The 24719-nt window shown below is 36.4% G+C and overlaps 1 protein-coding gene across 2 annotated transcripts; it reads right to left on the bottom strand.

Annotated features, from left to right (window-relative positions):
- Positions 1-502: 502 nt before the first annotated feature.
- PCF11 (PCF11 cleavage and polyadenylation factor subunit) lies at positions 503-23707 on the bottom strand. 2 transcript variants are annotated; one of them, XM_045817900.1, is made up of 16 exons: positions 23218-23707; positions 19460-19585; positions 17219-17407; positions 16681-16875; positions 14285-15399; positions 13694-13874; positions 13106-13589; positions 11015-12576; positions 9871-9970; positions 7096-7215; positions 6487-6592; positions 4209-4392; positions 3533-3688; positions 3016-3108; positions 2486-2521; positions 503-1604 (listed from the first exon to the last, which is right to left on the bottom strand). In XM_045817900.1, exons 1-16 carry the CDS (start codon positions 23407-23409, stop codon positions 1389-1391), a joined length of 5055 nt encoding a protein of 1684 aa, XP_045673856.1. In that variant the 5' UTR covers positions 23410-23707; the 3' UTR covers positions 503-1388. The 2 variants fall into 2 exon arrangements, with proteins under 2 accessions (XP_045673856.1, XP_045673857.1); XM_045817901.1 differs by having other exon boundaries at positions 13499-13589.
- Positions 23708-24719: the final 1012 nt, after the last annotated feature.

Raw genomic sequence — 24719 nt, 5'->3', positions numbered from 1 at the left:
TCTGAGTTACTGGGTTTTAACCATATAAACATTTTTGAAAACACATGGTTTACATTTGCTGTTCATTCTCCATAGATATCCCCCTTCCTACAAATGTGGACTCCTGTCCTAGTTATCTCCCAAAACTTAGCTTAGCCATCTCCAGGTAGTTTGGTGTGCCTATTTCTATCCTAGCATTTATCTTAGGGAACTGTTTTAAATTGAAGAAATTTAGCAGCCAGGTTCATATTTTAGTTCTACAACTTTCTAAGTTGTACCATTTACAATGTAGGATTATTTTTAAGCACCAGAGAAAATACATGTAAAATGTTTGTCGATGCCTACCACACAGTATTCAACAAACTGATTTTCATTGTTACATATGTCTAGCTCCTCCAAAAGATGGCAGAAAAGATTAATGTTGCATCTCTGAGTGCCTGACTCATTAAGTATCACTTCATGTTTTAAAGCTGGTGAAAGAAGTCACAATCTGAAACCATTTAAGAAATAAAGAGACACAAACAAAGTTTCTTCATCCTATTTATTACATGTATGATATTAACATGGTATTCATCTAGTTCAGTCAAAACCAACAAAGGATAAAAGTTAACCATGTTTCAAATGAACATTCTTACAGATCCCCCTGTAACTTAAAATAGAAGTATGTTCACTGCATTAAATTATGACAAATTTGAAGTGTCATTTAAAAAGAAATCACCTTTAGTACTTAAACATATTTGTTAATTGTTTGATGGCATCAGTGTCCAAGTTCAAGAATAAAAGTTGCTTCATTAGATGCTCTTCAAAAATGGACATCTGGATGGTTCTCTAAAGCTGGAGATAGATATATATGCAAATATGTCCTATTTTGTTTTTTAAAATATTTCAAATCTGGCTTTTCTATTTGAGAAGAGTCCTGCAGTGCTCTCTCACAACCCCCTTTTGAAGAATAAAACTAACTTAAGACTTTGCCTCCTTAATCATGGGAGCTACTAGGAAAAAAATCTTATGTTGAGGTTGCTGTTTAATTCCATTGTCACCCAGTAAAAAGTACAGAAACACTGTCTTTATTTGATGGTGTGCATAAATATTACACTCCATGGATAGCAAAAATATTTTTATTTATAATTTACAGTTTCACAAGTGAAAATCGTACATTTTTACACATAACAATTTCATTTTGTTAAATTTGCACACATCTACAGAACTTTCACACAACAAGCACCTGAAACTGTGCAGGCAGTAGGAAATGCAAATACTAAAATGTATTTATTAACCAAATGATAGCTGAAGGCCCTGCCTCAGCTACACAATTTATATAGATATGACTATATATACATAAATTTTTCACCTTCTAGATCCAACAGCAGCTTTTTTAAAAAAGAAAAACATACCTTTCTCATTTTATTTTAAACTGACTCAACTGGATCATTTTCTGTTTTAATTTCAGTGGGTGTTGCCATGCTTTCCTCTGTACACGCTGGTGGGGTATCGATTTGTTCTTCCTTAACTTTGGGACTTTCAGAGGGTTCCTGCAATTCATTTTTGACAATGTTCAACATAATGTTCAAAGGGTTTTCAACTGGTGTCTTGCTGGGAGATGGTGTACAATCAAATGAAGATGTCTACAAAATGAAAAGTCCTATAAGTAATGACTAAAGCTCAAACGTATCATATTAAATGACAGTCTGTAAGACCCTTATATGGACAAAGAAACAAACATGCTTGTTTCCCTACAAAACATGGCATAAAGACAGACTATTAAGTATTTAACATGTACTCAGTAATGAGCTAAGAAAAGCAGCAACCAGTAAAAGGCCAAAAGAGGTTGATTAGATATGCTTCTATAGTTAACCCCACACAGATGGTAACCCCCTACAAATACTGGGTTTTTTGTGACTCCTAATTTTAAAACACTCAGAGGATTTCTAAAAGCTCCACAAACCCTCAAAACATCCTACAAAGCCTAGTCTTCTGATGACCCACATGTATCTACCAAACTGCCTCTTAAACCGGCGGAAGAAATATTCTTTGAAAGGCAATGTGTTCCACTGTTTGGTTTTTTTAAAAGTGGTCATTATACAAAAAAAAATTTGAATTTCTAAGAGAAACACATTGATACCTTTTTCAGATTTCATGTGTGATCATTTAAAAATTATTCCTATATTACATGGATGAGTGAAGTATGTTAAGAAAAAAAGTAGTAAATGCTACCCACAACTCTAGAAACCTATTCCCATCATGATCCTTCTCTTTCGGTTTCCCTCACATTTTTCTATAACTAGTGCTGTAGTCAAAGACATCATCAATAATGAAGTGAATGGAATGCAAGGAATGCAGAAATTTCAAAATTTACATCAGATTATAACTAGCACCAATATTTAATGAACCTAAATGCTGTATAAAAACACAAAATCAGCTCAGTATCTCAAAATAACAATATTGCTCTGATGCAAAAAATAAAATTTATTAATGTAAATAAGATCAGTAACCAAAAAGAACTTACATTTTGATAATCTTCATAACATGATGGATGATAAATCTGAAGCAAAAAGAAAAAAAGTAGGTATTCACATGTCTATTCATTTCTAGTGGCTATTCTAATAAGATTTTCTTTTCTAAATCAAACCAGAAGATAACTATCTTAGAAAAGGAAACAAAATCATTTGGTCACAAATATGGATAAAAAAATTTTCATCCTGATTTCTCTTTAAACTTAGCTTGCTACATTTAAGTAGATAACACAGTAGGTTTTGAAGACATTAACAGTTTTGATGATGAAATAAAAATTTAGAATCAAAACTGGTTAGGCAGAAAGACTAAATTCCTAAGACCTAGTCCTGTGTTTATCATTAACTAGTTATGCAACCTCTTACATAAAATGAGTACAGAACCAGATGATTGCTAAGATCCTTTCCAGCTCAAACACAGAGAAACCTTTTGTATTAGAGCCGTCAGCATTTCTGTCAATGTGGTAAGTTACCCCTACAAAAACCAAAAGCAATCTTAAAACTTATTAAAAAAACTGAAAATTACCTTTCCATCTACTCTAATAGCATTTTTTAAATGCCATTCCTCCTCTTCTTCATCCCAGTATTGTTCAAATTGTTCTTGACAGATTTCACAACTCTAAAATAGAATTGTATAAAGTGAAATTTACTAATACATTAAGTAAAAACATATAAACATTAAATGAGCAAAGGAAACTTGAGCTTTCTGAACGTTTAAACAATGTTCCCTATGTAATACTGATACAAAATAAGTTCTAAGAATTTTGCATTCTTCCATGTAAAAACAGGTAACATTTCACTGCTGTTGTTCACTGATACAGTAACTCCAGTGGTTATAAAACCCAAAGCCAGATCATCGAGTACAACTGATGAGTAAAGCTTATGAGAGATGTTTTTTAAAAAAAATTGCTTTTTGGCCTTCTGGCTAAGATCAAGTGAAGAAATCATAAAATCATTGAAAGAAGGATGTAAATAAAGCGATATGTTTATGATCATTTACTTAAGCGACATGACCAGAGGTAAAATATTTAGCATTCTCTTACTTCAACTGCTCCAGCTGGCCCTGCAGGTACACTCTGGAACTCCTTTTCCTTAGCAGCTTCCTGAGTTTTGAGCACAACTTCTTCATGCACCTTTTCAAAAAACTGGCTCTTTGCACGTTCTTCCAAATCGGCTATTTCCTCAAATTCTATCCAGTCCTTAAAAGGAGTTGATTTAAGAAGAATATTTTCATTGTTCCTAAACTTTTACTGAGTTATCTTCAATATGATGTTATTTAAAGGTAAGGGTTCAGTCTTCTACAATATACTTTAATATTACTCATAATTATGCCTTCTCTTTGAGGCCCATAACTAATAGACAACATAAGGCAACTAATTACAATTAAGACCTTAATATTAAGTTTCCATTACCTCTATAGTTAACAGCTACTAATTTATACATGATAAACATTAGTATAATATAGTATAATATTTTTAAAAAATCAGTCACAGTAACTTGGAATTTTAGGCCTATAAGAAATCTGTGTCCTACTCTAAAGTCAAGAAAAAGCAAATACATACTGTTCTAATTTCTTTTATTTAAAAAACCTCCTATATACTAGGGGTCAAATATTTAAAAAATTCTAAAGTTAGATCTCAGCACTTATTTAAACTAACATACTTTTAAAATCATAAAATTTAAAGGGTAAAAGACAATTCAGAGACATGTGTTACGTACTGTTAAACTGTAGTACCAACGTCTATGAGTGACTTTTCTGCTAACATCTTTTTCAGTTCTGTTTTGCCGATAATGCCAGTCCAAGTGATCTGCATATACATCTGTCTGTGATGTTGTAAATCTCATTCCACAAGAGTAACACTGAATACCAGTGTACAGTCGATTTATAACACTATCATAACGTCTATTTTGAAAAAGAGAAATAATCTTTAGCTTTGATAATTTGGCTTAAAAGAACTTTAAAAAAGGCAGTTACAAATATTTCAGTTTTCTGTATTTTAATAATGGTGAAGCCATTATTATATGATGAAATAATATTTCAGCCAAGAGCTAGCTGGTGAAACCCAAAGATCAATATTATTATTGTCTAATGTATATTAGTGACCCCCTTTTTCCTTAACTTTGGTAAATTTTGGCACATGCAGTCTATCCTATTAACAGACCTGGCCCAGCTACTTACTTCCTTTTGGCTAAAAACAGAATGACCATGCACTAACTAATAAAGCAACAGTTGGCCTGTTCTTAAGACTAGTGTCAATATCAAGGTGGACACAGCAGGTGGATATGGCAGAATAATCAGATTTCACCTCTCCAGATCTTTGAAGCTCTCAGTAACTCAACCACTCCACCCTGATCTAAAGAATACTGAAAAGAGGTACAGAAGAAATAATGATTGCATAGATTACTAAAAAGAAAAATTAGAAAACTAATGGGAAACAAGTCACCAAATCATTTTTTAAAATTATGGGCTCCCTATTTGGAAATAAATTGTGTAAGACCAGGCAAACTCACAAGCAGGGCAGTGGGAAACTCCAAACAATTTTTAAATAGTTGAATAAAACAAAGGACAGTACACTAGTACTTTGTATACCAGCAAATAAAATACTTAAGAGTTATATTAATATTGAATGATTTCATGAAAAAGTGGTTATATAACTATATGGGAGAAAGTTGACAGAACAGTAAAGGAGATAACTAAATCTTCACACTCAAAAAGTCAAGATTTCGCCCTGGCTGGTGTGGCTCGGTGTATTGACTGCTGGCCTGCAAACAAAGGGTCACCAGTTCGATTCCCAGTCAGGGAACATGCCTGGGTTGAGGGCGAGGTCCCCAGTAGGGGAATATGAAAGGCAACCACACATTAATGTTTCTCTCCCCTTACTTTCTCTCTTCCTTCCCATCTCTCTAAAAATAAATAAAATCTTTTGACAAAAAAAAATCAAGATTTCTAAATATGATAAATTAAATGTGATATATCAGAAAAATACAGGGTTAGGCAAAGTCAGGTTTACAGTTGTTCATATGGAAAATAGTACTGTAACTAATAATACAAGAATAAACTCTTGGTGTTTAACATACTAACAACTGTAAACTTCTTTTCGCACCACCGTGTATGTATCTTAAAAATGCAAAAGTAAATGCCAGGAACCATAGAAAAAAAAGTTAAAAAATGGTTCCCTCTGGGTGAAGAGTAGTACTAGGGAAAAGGGATGCCATCTTTTATTATTTATTATAAGCAAGCCTATAAGCCTTTCATTACAAAACTTTATGTGAAAGTATTAATTTAAAAATACTGATTTTAGAAGAGTGAAAAACATTAGCTATTCTATTTTTAAATCAATTACTCATAAAGACAAAATGAATTGATAAAGTAGCTTTAGATGTTTTTTATAAATATAATATAGGCAATAAAACTTTATGAAAAGATATGGGACAAAGAGTAACACTTATCAAAGTGGAAATTGTAGGTAATTTTATTTTCTTGATTTCATTTGTACTTTCTATTGTCCACAATAAACATGCATTACTGATAAAGTGGAAATTGATTTTTTAAAAAACTTTTGAAATACTAGACTACAAAAATCTAATTTTCTTTATCATGAAAGTGTAAGAATATCAATAAAGAAAAAATAATGAGGATTGAGGGATGATTAAAATAAAAATGGAAATGAGTGATCATCAATACCTAATATTTAAACTCCCTGTATTTGTTGTTCCAAGCACAGATATGGAAAAAAACAAAAAACAACAACAACATTTGTGATAGCCTTCAGGCCTAAATATTTGTGCAGCAGACATATTTTAAAAGAAGATTTAAATAGGCTTCCTAAATGTTTATGTTATGCATAGTTTACAACATTAAATAAAGAAACCAGGCTCCCTAAATTTTAAAAACAGTAAGAGGGGTAAAATTAATAACACTAATAATACTGTCCACTGTTGATAAAGTCACTGTCCTTTTATCTTAGAAAATTAGGAAGAAAATTAGATTACATACTGTTTCAATTCTTCAATTGTAAAATTGGTAAGATCTGGAACATCTTGATCTTCATTTTGATCTTCCTCCTCTTCAGTGGAAGGCTGCGCAGCAACTTCATTTACTTCTTCAATTGACAAAAATATATACCAATTTCTCAATACCAGTCTCCATTTATTATTTATAGAGGAATACTACAGTGTTATAAGCAATAGAGAAGCCCATCTTGTCTATTCAGTGTGTGTAATCTTATATTTATTTACTGGCCAAGAAACCTAATACAATTATTTTGATAAAATATTAGGTCTTTAAAAGTCAATTTCACAAAACTAGTTCATCGATACTCAAATTATTTTTAAAAACTAATATAGATTAACTAGTAAAAAGTCTGCACATTATCTGCATCAGGAATGTTAGTCAATTAAAACAATGTCCACTACAAAAATACTTCCACCTTAGAAAACTTAAAAAGAATTATTATAAACCAATTCTATTAGATTTTCAAAAATAAAGAGTATATCTAAGAATTATTGTAAGTCAGAACTTTTATCATAACATTATATCATATCATACATCTTTGTAACTTAATGGAGCTTTGTGTAGATGAATGAAGTACAGAAACATACTTACGTGTTGTAGCTGAATCAGGCTGGGACAATTTGAGAATTCCTGTTTTAAGCAGTTTTGAAAATAATTCATTTACATCCACCTGACTGAGATGATTGTCAGGGTATGCCTTAGGAAGGGCTCCTTTAAAGAAAAATAACACTCTTCAAATGAAACTAGAACTTAAAGGTATAAATTATACTAAGCATTTTCAAAGTTTTCTTCAAGATGTCTATCAAACAATAAATTTTACAGACTCTTGTTAAGGATAACTATAAATTATCTCAAAACCTCCTAAAATGAACATTTTATCTTAATATACTTTAGGACAAATACTAAAAACATTAATACTTTATATTCACACTCCCTTCTATGCAATGCAACACACCACCCTTTATTTCCAACCATCTAATTTTCTCATCTTCTAACCATACTGGGGGAAAAAAAATACCCAGAGCCTAAGCAAAAGTACTTCTCCCCACTGCCATGACTACCCAGGGAAACTAATGCAGGAAGATGAGCCATGTGGCTCAGAGTACACCTGCCCTCTGCCCTTTGCTGAATTATTACCCTTGCAAAGCAGCTCAGGCTCTTGTTAAACAGGTATGAGGCTTATTAAAGCTTCAATAATTTAAATAAATAACAATCTTCTCCTTAAGCTCACTGATGAGGAATCAATCCAATTATGTACCTTGTTAAGCACTGATCTAATTATAATTATGATCATCTCACTCAACTATAAAAATATTTTAATGTATTTGTATGTCACCATCATGCATCTCACTACACCTCTAGAAAAAGTTGTGAACTACTAAAAATTCCTCTTTGTGAGAAGAAATTCAATTTGCATCCACCCTGCTCCTAACCACTGCATACTCTTCACACTTAGCACAATGCTTGGACACAATAGGTTTAATTAATGTCTACTGAAATGAAATGTCTGAATACATATATGAATGAATAAATCAACCCTGACAGTCAATAACAATAGCATTTCACACACTAGTTTAACATTTACATTTCATTAGAATTAGCTATCTATATGTCTTAGAGTGGTAAACAGCCATTCACATGCCTGCAGATGGCCAAGTTCGGTGATCAAAAGCATGAACTATAGAACCAGACTCCCTGGGATTCTAACTAAAAATCTCACATTCTAGTTGTGTGACATGATCACATTGCTTATATGTGCCCTAGTTTCCTTCACCTGTAAAAGGGTAGTAATAGTAATTGTTCCTATCTAAGGCTGTCATGAGAACTAAATGAATTAATAATTATAATGCACTGAGGTGTCTGGCATTATATACACTGTTTGATAAAAAAAAATGCACACCAAATGCACATGAAATTCTCCACTCAACAAGAAAATCTGACCTCCAAAGAAATGTACATTAATATAGCACTTTACAAGTTACAAAGTACTTTTGCATATACAATCTCATTTGATTCTCTTATAAAAAATTTTCTAAACAAATAATACCTTTTATTAAATTCTGTCTACAGAGGAAGAAACTGAAGCCCAGAGAGCATATTTGCTTATATCCTGCCCATCCATGAAATAGCAAAGTAGATATTCTAAGCCTGGTCTTATGACTTTAGATTCCAAATTCCTTCCTTCCCTTTCATTATAATGACACCCCCCCAAAAAAACACCACATGCATTAAAAATATTAATTAATCCACTCTGGCTAGTATAGCTCAGTGGATTAAGCACTGGTCTGCGAACAAAGGGTCACTGGTTCGATTCCCAGTCAGGGCACATGCCCGGGTTGTGCGCCAGGTCCCCAGTAGGGGGCGTGTTAGAGGCAACCACACATTGATGTTTCTCTTCCTCTCTTCCTCTCTCCCTTCCCATCTAAAAATAAATAAAATCTTTTTTAAGAAAAACTAACTAATCCTAATGGTCAACCTAGAAATTAAAAACAAAAAGCTTTAAATTAATTGAATAAATTTCCTATGATGACACTGTTTAAGATCTAATGCATAAACTAGAACTTGGATAGGACTTTCCTGGTTATGTCAGAAGTTTTAGACAACTCCCTAAATTTGGAAACTGAATACTGCTATACTGGAGTATGTTTCTGAAGATTCAAAAATAAAGCAAGTATCACTATGACTTGGGGGGCTGGTTTTCAATACATTAACTTTGCAGTTATTTTATAAACCACCATAATTTACACTTCCTATTTTTCACATATTATAACTAAAATTCATTTTAAAGCCCTTGCATTCAATATTGTTATTGTATTCATAACAATATTGTTATGCTTCACCACACAGTAACAAAGGCGCTTATCAGGGAGCTAGCTAGAGAATCACAGAAGTTTTTTCTACTCTTTTAACATGTTGGATATAATTATTATTTGAGTGCCCATAAAAAACACATGAACAGATCAACTTTATAAGGCAATGTACCCTGTATTTACTTAATGGTTATTGGATTATCACACACATACACACAAAACAAAAACTCAAAATATCAAATAACAGATTTCTGAGATTTGTCATTTATTTCATTTCAGCATAAGTATTACACTCCTATCCCACTTTCCAGCTTGCACCCAATAGGTTTCACTCCTCTTATTTTTAATGGATCTCTAGTTGTAAACAGAAACAATGTGAACACACATCAACAATGTAAACCCAGAAAGAAAACAAAACATTCCAGCCAGATTAATTTTCTCAAAATCATATATGCCCTTCTCAACATTGTCATTTTTTAAAATTGATAAGGTAGCTATTCAAAAAAAACATTAAGTATTTGTCTTTTGAAAAACAAAAAGTTCAGAAAGTACATACCTGAAGGATTCTGAACAAACGCTCCAAGATTTTGTGGATGAACTGGTAAAAATTGTTGTCCTTGGCCAAACGATACTGGCTGAGCAACACCAGTCAGAACCTTTAAGAGAAACCTTAGTTTTATGAACATCCTTTCCATATTTTAAGTAAGACTTTAACATCCTAACCACATACAAATAGTCACGGATATCATTAAGGTTTGGTTTCTACAATAAAGATTTACAAGTATAACCTGACTGGTCCCTTCAATTGTAGACTTGCTACAAAAATGAACAATAATACCCTTCTGAATCTGTTTCATAAAATTATAAAGAACTGAGATTGGATGTGAAGCCTCTTTGAAAAATTTAAGATATCACTTTAAGACATCACAATGCAAACATAAGATAGCCACCAACTAGCTGTGTAACCTTACACAAATCACTTTACCTTGCTAGTGCTTTCTCTTATAAATAGGAGAACTGACATCCAGAGATGTGACCTGTGTCAAAAGCTTGTTTTAATTAGCAATCTGAACTTCATCTTGCTTGGCCATTATACTTTGGGTTACAAAGTAGATTGTAAAAAACATCAAGGGAATGTTGCAAAGTAAAATAGTCATGAAAAAAGTACTGTATAGGCATACAAATACTGTATTTGTACTCCAGAGTGAGGTAAGACTTCTAAATGTTGCTGGCATGTAAACAAATATCCATTCATAAACCTTGTTCAGTATCCATGTGAACTTTCAGTGGTATGTATACATAATAAAGAACAAAAAACCATAATGGGGAGGATCCACATGTGTGAAGGCAAGAGGTATATAGCAAATATCTGTACCTCACAGCAGAATTTTACTGTGAACCTAAAGCTCCTTTAAAAAATAAAGTCTACTAAAAAAAAAAAGTGTGTGAGAGAAAGAGGGGAGACAGGGGTGGGAGTGGGGGGAGATTTCTCCTAGATACTGAGTGAAAAATCCATTTTTGGATTGAAATTGCAAATTTCAGCCCCAAGACTTTCTTTCCACTTCCCTAGTTTGAAATACATTAAAAATATTCCAATCTGTAGAATAAACTATCTCCTGAAAACCTTCCTCAAACTCTAGAATCATTAAAAATGGTTATCTCCACAAAACATAATTTTGCTGTAACTGCAAAAGACTTACCTGTTGAGATCCCTGAATATTTCCTACAGTTATCGGAGCAGGTAAATTACCAAAATTTCCAAATTGAGAACTCTGAAGATTTTTTTCATCAAAATAGTGTCCAGACGCTCTGTTAAGGGGATTGGAGAAACTCTGGTTTCCAGGGCCATGTGGTCCATTAAAATTTGGTCCTTGAGGTGAATCAAATATTTGTTCATGTCTTTGGAACTGCAGTCCTTGGGATGGAGCATTAAAAGCATTGCCAGGTGGATCGTTATATGGACCAGTCTGGTTGAAAGAAACTGATTCAAGCCTTTGTGAAGGATGATTGTCAAATCGTGCTCCTTGAAGACCAAGGGGAATATCAAACCTTGATGCTTGCTGGTGTTGTGGACCATCAAATCTTTGAGGAACACCATCAAATCTTGGTTGAACCTGCTGTCCAGGTGGTCCATCAAATCTCTGTGGGCCTGGCTGACCAGTCCTTTCAAATCTAGGACCTGGTTGACCATGTAGTCCATCAAATCTTGGTAAGAGTGATGGCTGACCGGGCTGCCCATCAAACCTTAAAGCATGACAACCATCAAATCTTGGACCACCTTGACCCAGAGGCCCTTCAATTCTCAGGCCACCTCCTGGCACAGGACCCTCAAACCTCATTCCACCTCCTTGTTGGACTAAAGGTCCCTCAAACCTGATCCCTACTCCTGGTTGACCATGTGGACCCTCAAACCTAAGGTTCCCACCAAGTTGATTATGTTGTCCTTCAAACCTCAGACCAGCTACTGACTGACCATGGGGGCCATCAAACCTCATCCCAACTCCCTGCTGTAGCAAAGGACCCTCAAATCTGATCCCACCTGCTGGCTGACCATGGGGTCCATCAAACCTAATTGCAGGTCCTGATGGACCATGACCCCCCTCAAATCTAAGTCCACCTATAGGCTGACCTCGGGGATTATCAAATCTAAGTCCACCCACAGGTTGACCATGAGGTCCCTCAAACCTTAGACCACCCACAGGTTGACCCCGGTGTCCCTCAAACCTGAGACCACCCACAGGCTGGCCCCCTGGTCCTTCAAATCTTAGACTACCTGTAGATCCCTCAAACCTCAGACCAGGGGAACCTTCAAACCGAAAACCACCTCCACCTCCTTGACCAATTGGCCCCTCAAACCGCAAAGGTGTCCCTACTGGTCCTGGAGGACCTTCAAATCTCAAAGGACACCCGCCTCCTAGCTGACTTTGTGGTCCTTCAAATCTCAAAGGGCCACCTCCCCCCATCTGTCCAGGTGACCCATCAAACCGAAGAGAACCTGGTGTAGGAGGTCCATCAATTCTAGGGCTTAATTTATTAGGTCCTTCAAAAATCATCTTGGTTGGGCCATCTCTGGTTACTGATGGCCTACTAGGTCCATCAAATAATGGTCTGTCTTCAGCTAAAGCTGTAAGTCGCTGATTTGTATCAAGGCCGGCAAATCGTGATGCTGGGCTATCTACAAATGGTTTATCTGAATCGTCATATCTAGGTCGCTTAAGTGGAAAACGATCATTGAATGGTGATCTCTGCTCTTCTCGTACACCTTTTAAAAAGAAAAAAAAATTATTTTCTCTGAATCTGAATTTATATAAAATTATCTTACAGACTTTCTATATTCATGTAAATGTTTATCCAAAAATATCCATAACTATCTCACTTAGAGGGGAGGAAAAAAGACAGCACCAAACAACAGGTAAAAGGATGCCCTCCAGAGTCAGACACACCTGGGTAAAAAAGATCCATCCCCCTTCTGTCAACTTACTAATTCCTTGATTTTGAGACCAAGTTATTTAACCTCTCTAGTCCTATTTCCTATCTGTAAAATGGGGTAATATATATTTCATTGGGTTATTGTGAGGATTAAATTAAGATTACATATGTAAAGAACCTAGTAAAGTACCTGACACAGAATTGCTTTTTAAAGTATTAGCTCTCTTCCCTTCTGTGAGGGAAAAACAAATCAAAACAGAAAAAGGTTGTCTGAACGGTCACAAAAATCCATCCCCTTAGCTTGTTCATTTTCCCTTCACTGCTGGGTGATTCAATAGGCATAATCTGATTTAACTTTCTACCTTTAGCAGAGACTTGCTCGTCATGTCTTCTCCGGCCCTCATGGGGTGAAAGATTCTCAGCATAAGTACGACTCCCAGATATAGGAGAAAGACGTCTTGCTCTTTCACTAAATTGTTCTTTTCTGTCAAACTGTGCTCCACTATTCCTACTTGCATGTTTACTTTTGGATGGCTCACATTCTATTCCAGACAACAAGGCATCAGTCAAAGGGTAGTCAAAAATATCAGGATCTAAGAGATCAAGTCTTGGAAATGAATGCTGAACCTGTGTCCTTTTCAGTTTTGCTTTATGTTCATAGTAGGTTAATTCAGCATCAGATAAGAGAGGTTTCTTTTTTAATCCACCTTTATTTTCTTCTGTAGGACTATCGCGTACATTGCATCTATGTTTACCTTCTTGATACTGAAATAGCTGTCGAATTTGATGCACAACAAGAAGGAACTCATCCTGTGTAATTTCACCAGATGCTAAACGTTCACTCGTCTGCATGGGGTAATAAAAGGAAACCAAGTATTTTAAATGTAAACAGTACTTACAAAAATACTTAGAAAAAGGGAATAATGATTACATGGGATCATGATAACTACCTTTTGAAGTAATTCTCTTTTGCTTGCAAGAGTTAACTCTTTAGGAATCTGAAGATTGGCATCTACACTTAATCGATGCTGCTGCTTTGGGGCTCGAGGTGACAAGATTCCTTTAGTGCTTGGCCAGCTTTCCCTATGTCTTTGATGAGGAGATTTACTATGTTCATCACCCTGTTGTATGCTGCAAACCATAAAAGCAGTTATGTTATTTCATAAACTTTTCTTAATACTCAGGACCATACTTAGGAATCCTTTTCAAAGGATCTGGTTAAAGTGAATATAAGTCATCATAAAAGCTAATTAAATGATTAAAAGCACAAATTTGCAGTTAGGAAAATCAGATATAAACTCAAAATTCTTCCTTGTCCTAGATGTGCAGCCTTTGGTAGATTAACCTTTCTAAACTTCACCATCCTTATCTGTAAAATAGGAATAACAATGGTATTCAACCTATAATGGGGGTTTAAGAATTAAATGGAAAAATAAAGCACCAATTTTAGCACCCAGTGAACATTATCCAATTTTTAAGTTAGCACTATATTTTAAAATATACATATTATTCTACTTGATTAAAAAATGTGAACATCCTACCTTTTATTTTCTTCCCAACCAGATTTCCATCTTTTGGTAGACTTGGAACTTTGCCAATTTTCTACATTCTCTTTTGGTTCAGTGCCTGATTTTGTAGAATGCTGATTTGCAATTTCTTGTGGTCGGTCCTCTTCAGTCTTTTTCATTCGTCTTGGATCTCGAATATCCTGTTTAGTACTTCTCTTAGCGTTTCTTTCTTCCCTGGAAGGTGGCATAAATTCTTCCATATGTGACTGCTTACATCCCGATGGGCGAATCTTTCCAGGTTTGGGTGTCAAGGTTGGAGACATACTCCTTTGCCTTCGTTTGGGTGACCGCCTGTCTCTTCTCTTAGGAGAATGTATAATTGGTGATCGAGACTTAGGTGATCGTGATCTTGATCGCTTTCTAGTACTTGATCTCCCTGGTTTTGTTCCCTGTTTCTCCAATTCGTCTGTTATTGTATCCTGTTTTTGTACAATGCCATTAACAATTTTATTTCTACTTCCAACCAGTCTGTGTTCAGATGATTTCATATGCTCATCTTTATCCTTTTTTTCTGTAGTTTTTCTCTTCTCTTTTATATCATCATCTTTGCTATCAGTTTTATCCTGAAGGTGTTTTTTTAATCTTGGATCTCTCTTGCTCATATCAGACACCCTTGGGCATTCAGATTCTTGATTTTTCAAGTCTTTTGTGTGGGATAACTTGTTTTTCAAAGGTGATGGTGATTTAGATTTAGATTTAGATTTAGAATCTAATTGGTCAAGTTCTTTCTTGGTTTTTTCACCTGATTTACTTTTTTCTTGTTTGGATGAATTTAGTTTTTCAGAGGGTATAGTTTTACTTGTCTTAATATCAGATTGGTTTAATGGGTTCATCAGGAATTCTTTTCTGTGACTTTGATCTTTTCCATGAGAAGAATGTTGACTCATCCTATTAAGACGGGGATCCCGGTTTGTTCCTTTCAAATCCTGAATTTGTAAGGATGGACCTGGACGGCTTTTCTCAGGTTGCATAGGAACCTGATGGGGAGTTTTAACTGCCATAGGAGGAATTTGTGAAACATGTAGTTTGGATGGTGCAGATCCAGGACCTAAGTTGGATGTCTCCTGCTGAACACTAAGAGAAACTGCCTGAAATACAAAGTAAATGTTCATGTTAATACTGTAAAATGTGCAGACTATTTATTAAGAAATTGAAACCTAAAGAATATGCTTATTCAATACATCCATTTATTCACTGCTGTTTTTACATTGTATACTTCTAATGTTTAAATGGAGATTAAAGTGAAAAGAGAAAATTCATATACTTACATGGCCTCTTACTTCTTACTAATACTTTACTTTGAGGTTTTATAGTATAATCTCTGGGTAAACTGGAAAAAATATCCACTTCCCAATTATTCAGGATTCTGAACCAGACTGATGCTAAGAAACTGCTAAATAAATCACTGCACTCCAGATTCACAAGAGTCAATTATCCCAGCTAAATTGTTATAAAATTCAGTTCCTCCAAAAGTGGCACTGATAATAAACTTATAAAACTCCTCATTCTCAAATAAGTGCCAAGTAAAGTAAATTAGTATAATGTCATTGGTGCATATAAACATGTAGTCTTCCTGGACTCCTTAATTTTATAATGGCTTTTCTTTGATGGCTTCCAGGAACCTGATTTCTGCTCATGAAGCATAAAGCTCATAAAAGATTCAAAACTGTAAAAACATTCACTACATACCTACCATATCTGTCTGGTATTAACTCCACATGATGTAATTGTTAACAAACTCAGGTGTTATCGTAGAAGATAGCAATCCAATAAAAAGTATTTGAGGACCCTGGCTGGGCACCTCAGTTGGTTAGAGTATCATCCTAATACACCAAAGCTGCCCAGGTCAGGGCACATACACGAATCAAGCAATGAATGCATAAATGTGTGGGACAACAAATCAATGTTTCTCTCTCTCTCCCCCTTCCTTTCTCTCTTTCTAAAGTCAATAAATAAAAAATTTTTGCCCTGGCTAGCATAGCTCAGTGGATTGAGCACGGGCTGCGAACCAAAGTGTCTCAGGTTCAATTCCCAGTCAGGGCACGTGCCTGGGTTGTAGGACATGGCCCCCAGCAACCGCACATTAATGTTTCTCTCTCTTTCTCCCTCCCTTCCCTCGCTAAAGATAAATAAATAAAATCTTTAAAAATAATTTTTTAAAATAAGGTACTTGAAAGAAAACAGTGTTTATATTCAAGTGAGTTTTATAAGGATATGAAAATTTTCTAACAAAATAACCATAATTTGTTAAATAAAAATGGGAAAACACACTATTAATAAAAGTAATGTTAATAAAATTCAAATATAAAATTAGTTCTCTATCAGAAGACATGTTTAAAACATTTAAAGTGAAAATTTCCTCTACTTACCAATTGTGCTTTAGCTTGCTCTAGTTCAAGCTCCAGCTTTTTCTGCTGAAGTTCTAATAACTGTTTTTGTTTTGCCAGTAACTGCTGCCTTATTAGTTGTTCTTGGGTAAGATTCTTTTGTATATCAGGTACAATTGGAGGAGTGGAGATGCTAGGGGAACTGACCACTGTGCCAGGTGTTGAAGGCTCTTCAGGCTATAAGAGAAAATTATTATTTAAAAAACTATGTATCACAACTAAAACGGGAGCTAAGAGGGAACTAAAAATTACCAGCTTATCTCAATATCCTTTATAATTTTAAATAGCCAATCATGTTTAAAAGAACACAGAAAAACTGTTCAGGAACTTAAAATCAAAATAAACATACTACGTTAACACCTAACAAGAATATATTTTTAAATGCACTGTGAACCTGAAGGGAAAAAAATTTAAACTGTTGCAGCACAGGATATTCTTGATATTTCGGGCAAGAAATTTTAGGAAACTCAAAACTTGAAAGTTAAAAGTATTAGTTATATACCATTTACATAAAACTTACCGATTTATTTAAAAATTTAGGATTCACATGGATGCTAGATGTATTCACATTGGGGGGTAGAGGTTTAATAGGCCAAGCAGGATCTAACGAATTGACTCTGACATCCAGGGCATAAAGTTTCTTCAATGGGAATATTTCATCCCATGTAGAACGTAACTTAAATAAACTTTTTCTAGTATTTTCATCCACCTAAAACAACAGAACAATTCTATGGCTTGTTAAGTTACTATAGAATGTTTTAAATATTAAGTATAAGGCTAAATCAATCCCTGTTGTACTTCACATATAGCATTCATACTGCTCACTCATGAATATATGCAACAGTAAAACTCTAAGATATATTTGGTTTGTAAATGTAAAATAAATTTCTCCCTCAAAAAAAAAAAAAATAGAAAAAGTCGTCATCATCTAGCCTTCATGAAAACAAACCACTAGGCAAGTCTTTGTACTTTTTCAAGAGTGCAATTCTACAAGAAGTTTGGCTTTGAGATTACTGAGACAAAGATACAGACCGCAGATGCTCACGTCCTTCAAAAAAAAAAACCTCCAAGTACCTTCTGGCCAGAGTGCAAATGTGGCAAAATCAGACAAATGAACAAATTACTAACAGACTTTCTTGAACTTGCTTGTCACCAAATAGGAGAGGCTCATTGAAAACAAAAAGTACCAAGTGTTTCCAAATGTTAAGGTTTGATATAGTACTCCTAATGTTATTCTTACTCTTCACAAAAACATACAACTACAAAAACAATTTACCTGAGCAAGGCTTAAATTTCTTGATTTACTTACATGGCAGTACAAAGTTAAAATTAAGACAAAACTCTATCACTAATCAATCTTCTGCAATACAATATGGTTGATCCCTAAAAACAAGATACTTGTGGTGTGGAAGGCACCTTAATTATTAAAATTCAAAATCTTATCCACTGATTAGCTTTAGTTTTATATAACTACTCATGCTTATGGTGGATATAACAAATGTTTTCAAAATTAGCCATCAGAGAAACCTAGTACTTAGGAAAACTGAGTTAGGTATTTAACTTTAGGATAATAAAGCCTTGACTATACCTATGTCTTTAATAATTGTATTTATTACAAGGTCATTTTCATCAACTGTAGTGTTAAGGCCTAGTTAGATTCAGTAAAGTTATTCTACCAAACACAAAAATGAATTTGAACATACTAAAACTGAAACCCAGAGGGTAGTTTAGCTCTCCAAGTTCTATAATGCAAAGTGAACCTCTCCTTAAGGCTACAGGCTCAGGTAAGAAGTATTTAGCAAAGGTTACACTTTAACAACCTCCATAACACAATCTGAAATACAGTTTTCCAAATTTCTTCTGCATATACTTACTTAGTATTTCTTTTCTCTAGGAACTTAAAGGAAAAAAATAACTACTCAAGCAACAACTACATTTTCTGTTCTAACAAACAAATAAAATCTAATAATGAAGAGTTCTTTCAAGCTAATCCAAATTCTCCAAGTCTAACAACTATAGGTTCTCTGTAAACATGAGTACATCTAAAATATAAGAACTACATTTTTTTATGTTAGGAAAGAGTCTCTAAACTTTAGTTATCTTATAAATGCTCTTTTACTATGTGTGTAAGATAAAGCCTGACTTAATTCAGCAAGTCTCTGGTCCTCCTCAACATAATGTCTGTATTTACCAAACTACCAGATACAACGTTATCAAAGGAATGTTCCATCTCTGGCTATAGAAACAAATAAGCCTTTCTTTGAACACTAAGGGAATAAAAAGTATTTCCAATATAACCTAAGGAAATTAACAAGTCCACTATTCACATATGCCTAGAACATTAATATAAAACATACTTGAACAGAGTTAACAAGAGAAAACATTTCCAGAAAAAAAAAATCACACAAATTTCAGGCATCAATCACAGGTCTAAAGACACTGGTGGATTACACTTTTTTTCCAAATAGAAATAGCTAACACCCTACCTAACACCAAGAATGTAAACAATGGAATTTGAAATACTCTTGATAGTTTCAGATCTTTTCGCTCACCTAAAAGCAGTCCAGTCTTAAATGGGTAATGTAAAACCCCTAAAATCTGCATTAAAATCTAACACAAAACACTAACTTTAGCATGGTATTTGATAAATGTCCAAGAGAATAAAACATTTTACCACCCAAGAAAACCCAACACAAAGGCAAGTATTTATTTAATCAGGAACACTTTTAAAAATTCAAATGTTTCTAAATGCAATATATACCTTTTCAAACACACAAATAAATGTTGCAACTAGATTTTTAGTAAAGGCAGTGAGATACTCTCGTCCAACGTTTTTCACGATAGAATCCATAAGGTACATAACAGGAAGCTTCTCTGAGGAAGGAGCCTGAATAAAAAGAAACTGAGAAGTTTAGTATAATGAATTGCCACCAAAAAAGTACTTTTAAAAGTGAGTTTTTAAACCTATAATACAGACCTCTTTTTGCTGGTAATTTTAAATATTAACGTTTATGGAACATTTGTGTTCAATTACTCATCTTACAGTGATCTTTAGTTGAGCATATAAAATAAGCTCAAAATCACCATTAAGAAAAACCTTAATCTCTAGTAAGCTCATTTAATGCTCAATGGAGTTTGAGGTTCGTATTGTAAAGACCCATTTTAAGTGACCAAAAATAAGGGGGGCTATTTTCTGCAATTAAAGTATAAGCTTTGTGATCCACATTAACTTATGATGGTGTACCTAGACTCAATGAAGTTTTCAGACTTCTGGCAGAAACCCTAGTTTCCATAAGCATATTTTATATGTTAAAGTCTATGAAGCTTTTGTTACCTGTAAAATCATTAGGATTACTTATCTATAATCCAATGTACAAAGAAGTTAAGTATACTTCACACATGAAGTTAATGGCAAAAAAAACACCTTTAAACTTGCAGGAAGGTGCAAGTTATTACTGATACAAGAAAAACTGGATGGAGCAGCCGCTGAGTCATGTAAATCAGGTTGAACTTGACTCTGGAAGGCAGGATTTGTCCTGAAGATTTTCTTCACAGCATGGACTCTCCGTCGAAATATTTTCCTCTGACATGCACAAACCAGAGGTTCTAAATTTGTGCAGAGCCAGTATGGTGATGCGGATACAGGTGGCCCTTTCCAAAGCAAACAAACGTTGCCGCAGTTCAATTGCAATGCCTACCCATCACTGGCTTTTAGAAGGCACAGCAAGTTTCCAGAAAGCATCAGCAGGTTCACAGACTTGCTGAGCAGCATTAAGACACACCACAAACACTAAGTGTTAAATCCAACTCCACTGGAGCAACCATGATTTTAAAAAAAAAGTCACCCCCATTTACCCACCCCATGTGTATAGGAATCTTAACTCTGAACAACACCCATAGCTACCTGTAGCTAGGGTAGGCTCACAGTTCTGCAGTACACAAGTCCATCATTTCACAAAACCAATTGCCCATACAAGTGTGTAGAGGAGTGCTTGTTTCCGATAACCTTTACTACAACCAAAGGTGGCTAAGGAAACTTTTGAAAAACCTTGTATTAAAATTTTCTTTTGTAATGCTATCTAATAAAAGGGTTTCACAAGGCCACGGCATGTGGGTAAATTAAGAATCAACATGTCAAATGCTTTGTTGCTGTGTCTTTATCTTACCATGTCATGTTTTACACCATTTTAGTTATTGTGGTATTTATGAAAATAACAGGCTTTCTATAAAGCCAAAATCTGTTCAGTAGGCTAGTTTTTTATTGCAAAGTGAATCCTGTATGTAACATTTTTTCGCAACTACTGCCTCATGTAGTCAATTTAGGTGTGAATCTTTAAGTTTAGTAATGCTGAGATGCTAGAGAATAAGGACACAAACATTCACCTCCAGAAACACAAAACCAAGCCAGTTTGCTACCAAATGCAGAAAATCCCTCCCCTCACCCTCAACCCCAACCCTGATTAAGGTATTTCCCCCAAGTGACTTTTACATCTTTTCCTCAATCTGGCTTTACAAAAATAACCAGGAAACGTGTGCCAAAAAATTTCAGCTTTTATCAGCAAATAGTCCACCTATTTTCACCACTGTGTATCCATACACAAACACAAGTTTTAATGTGATCACTATATTCAGCATTTACTTTTCACTTCTCGAAGATCTTCTGGATCCATTATAACCCAGCAAAAAAAAAAAAAAAAAGTTTGAGTGACAATCTGAGCTACTAAACATTAGGCTCTGTGGAATATTAGTAATCCCCACCCCCCAAAACTAGGTAATTAGATTTTTTAGATTTTAAAAATCAATGTTATTTTTTAAAGCATAAGTGGTTTCTTTTTTTTTTTAAAGGCATTCAATGTCAAGTTAAGCCTTCAACGAGGCAAAAACTAAGTTTTCATGTCCAACATGTTTGTGGTATCAATAAAAAAGATGTTGAGTATGAGGAATGCTTTCTTTTTAAATCTCATACTTTAAAAAAATAGCTGTTTCACAGACATTCACAGGAAAAGGAGAACGAAGGTTTGTATTTTAGCTGTCAGACTGAACATGACAAACTTGTTGGGCCCTTAAAAAAAAAAAAACTTTTTGTCCTCTTTAAATTAAGGTATGAAAGGACCACCTGAAATCGTGTATCTTGTGAACGGATTTACCCAAGAGTGGATGGAACCTAAAGAATGAACCCAAGTCACTTAAAGACTTTTGTTTAAAACACACAACCACGTAGATAAAAATAAGTCTTGGAAGCAGATTCTACACCTTACAAAGGTAAATAAAAAAAGACAAATACATATTTTATATGTTTTATTCACAAATTTTATAATACCAGTCACACAGTTCAAAACCATTTATTAGTCAGACCACTCAGTTTTACACTAGACAGAAACCGCCTCTAAACAATATATTGGTGGTTGTTGTTAAAGTGGCCTTTTAAAAGGGGTTCACTCTGCTAAAAGGAGGCTCATCCTGATAATTTCAATCACTAACAACTAAAAAAACTAAACCGTAAGTACAAGCTTGAAAAATAACTTAAAACGTAGTGCTGGGAAGCTATTAAAATTCATTATGATAACCAAGTTAACAGTAACTTAAGTGACATATCACTCCCACATGAATCCACGTAAGAGGAGGACTACAGGGAAATAGAGGGTGGCAGAGGACCACTTTTGTCAAGGGGTGAAGAAAAAGCACGTCTTCACTATCAGGGAAGGGAGGAAAAAAGAGAGAAGGAAGAGGAGGGACTGAACTTTTCAAAAAAACTACAAGTACTTGTTACCCAATGGGCCAGTTCTCCACCTACAGGTTGGATAAGATCTCCTCCCCCCACCCATACCCCACCCTCAACCCCAATTTCCCATTTTGGGGGACAAATAAAGCACTCCGATAGGAGAATAAAAGTTGTATCTAGCCGCCCCCACCCCAAAATGGGGCTGACGGGTGTGAGCAGCTGCCTGGCTGGCAGGCAATGGATTCTTCTCTCTTCCCTTTTGCATCATGTGCTTTTCAGGCGCCATGTTGGGCTCCTAACAAGCGGCTGCTCCACTCGGGGCCAATTCCCTATTCCCACCCACCAACAGCTCGCTCCCAGGTCCCCCTTCACCTCCTTCCAACCCACAGATTAATTACCCAAAAGAATACTGGGGGAAAGTGGGAGAAGAACCGCTCCCCACCTTCCCAGGGGCTTAGAATGGTTTTAACTCTTAGTTCCCCACAACACAAACTGCCTTTAAGTCTCCCCCCTCCCCAAAGGGCTCTATTCAAAGCGTGTGTCGGGATGTACAATGAGGTGGCCTAAATAGGGAGTTGGTAAGCGGAAGTGGGACTCCACCCTTTATCCCCCCCCACTCCCTCCCCCCAAGAGAGGCCCACGCTCGAAGCCTGGGCCAAAGACCGAGCCAGAGTTGGGGGAGAGGGTTGGAGAGGAAGAACTCTGTCCCCCTTCGGATAGAAGCGAGACCTGGGATGAGGCTGACACTAAAATCAGGGAGTATTAGAAGAATAGGAGGCTGCGGGGTGTATAAAAACCTTGGCGGTTTGGGCCTCGATGAGAGAGACGATCTCCTTGGCGAAGGGCAGGTTCTCCTCGGCTAGAATGGTCAGCATATTGATGTGCGGTTTGCTATTGAAGGTCAGGTCTTCGAGTGACGACTGATAATCCCGACAGGCGTCCTCCCGGGCCCCCGCAGTACCGGCCTCGGCCGGCGTCTGCTCTGACATTGCGCCGCGGCCCCCCTCCGAGATCCGCCGCAGCTGAAGCTGAAGCCGCTCTCGACACCCCGCCTCCCTTCCGACTCCTCTTCCTCTCCCCGGGTCTCTCGCGGCTCCGGCTTCACCACATGCTGACCGCGGAGGGGGGGTTAGGGGACGACACAAAGGGGACCTCGGGTATGACACGCCGCCCTCTCACGGGTGATCTCCGTCCACTTCCAGTCGCCACAGAGGCCGCTTTCTCCAAACACAAAATGGCGCCGGCACTGGCGGCTACAGCTCCGAAAATGTCTGTGTTCCCAACCGCTGCGTCGTGCGAAATGAGCTAGGGGAGGGGAAATGTGCGGTAAAAGGGCGGGGCCGTTGGACAAAAACAGACGGGATTGGCTCTCCTGGTAACGTCACAAACCCCTCCTCCGGCTGTACAGCAGAACGTCTGGGCAGCGTCTCCTCCGCGCCCCTACCCGTGCTTTCGCAACACCTAAGGCTCGAAGATACCGTGGAAAAGACGGCTCTTCTCATTGGCTCGTTCGTAGGGACAGTTCGGTCGTTTGTTACCATAACAACCCATTCAGAGAGGCCAGTAGGCCTGGCGGAGACAGTTCTCGAGGCCCAACCCAACCCGTTTAAAGGGGAAAGCTCAACTGTCCCTGCCTTGGTCCCTCCCTTTGCGAGCCCCTAGCCACTGATCGACTCCGTCAATCATCCTTCTTCCCGCCTCCCTTGGCGGCCGGGGTTAGGGGGTCCAAGGGAGCGGAGAGTTTAGCCCCTCCCCATTCCTTCCACCACTCGAGTGTCAGGTACCCCCGAGAATCTGGGCGCGTCCAGCTACTGAAACCGACTGTTCCTCCCGAAACTGAAAAGGGGAGAAAAACGGCGGATTTATCCATAACCTCGGGAGGAGTCGCTGGAGAGTCGACTCCAGCACGCTTCCTACATCCACCAAAAGAAAAAAAACACTTAGACTGGCTTTCTTGAGTTGAATCCCTAGGAAAACGTCTTTATTGAGAGGTTGTGTGTGTGAAAGGCTCTTCCCTAGGAATTAGATCTTTGGGAAGCCCACTCAGATCTCTGGGTTGTATTTTTGAAAACAGCCACACCCAGCCCGGATCCTGTCTGTCAATCTTAGACACTTCGAAACGGCCTTAGAATACGCTATTTGGGGCACGTAGGAAAGATACTCATATTTCATCTCTGAAGTTCTTTTCCCAAGCTTTACAATCCGATTTGGAGGCTGAAAATGATATTCTAAAAACACAAAGGTCCCACCCTGGACCTGCAGCATAACACAAACTGAAAAGCTATTTTTTTTTTAATGA

Source organism: Phyllostomus hastatus, unplaced genomic scaffold (assembly GCF_019186645.2).
Source record: "Phyllostomus hastatus isolate PE091 unplaced genomic scaffold, TTU_PhHast_1.1 phas_scaffold_317, whole genome shotgun sequence".
Lineage (NCBI taxonomy): Eukaryota > Metazoa > Chordata > Mammalia > Chiroptera > Phyllostomidae > Phyllostomus > Phyllostomus hastatus.
This window is presented reverse-complemented; position numbering and strand designations above follow the sequence as displayed.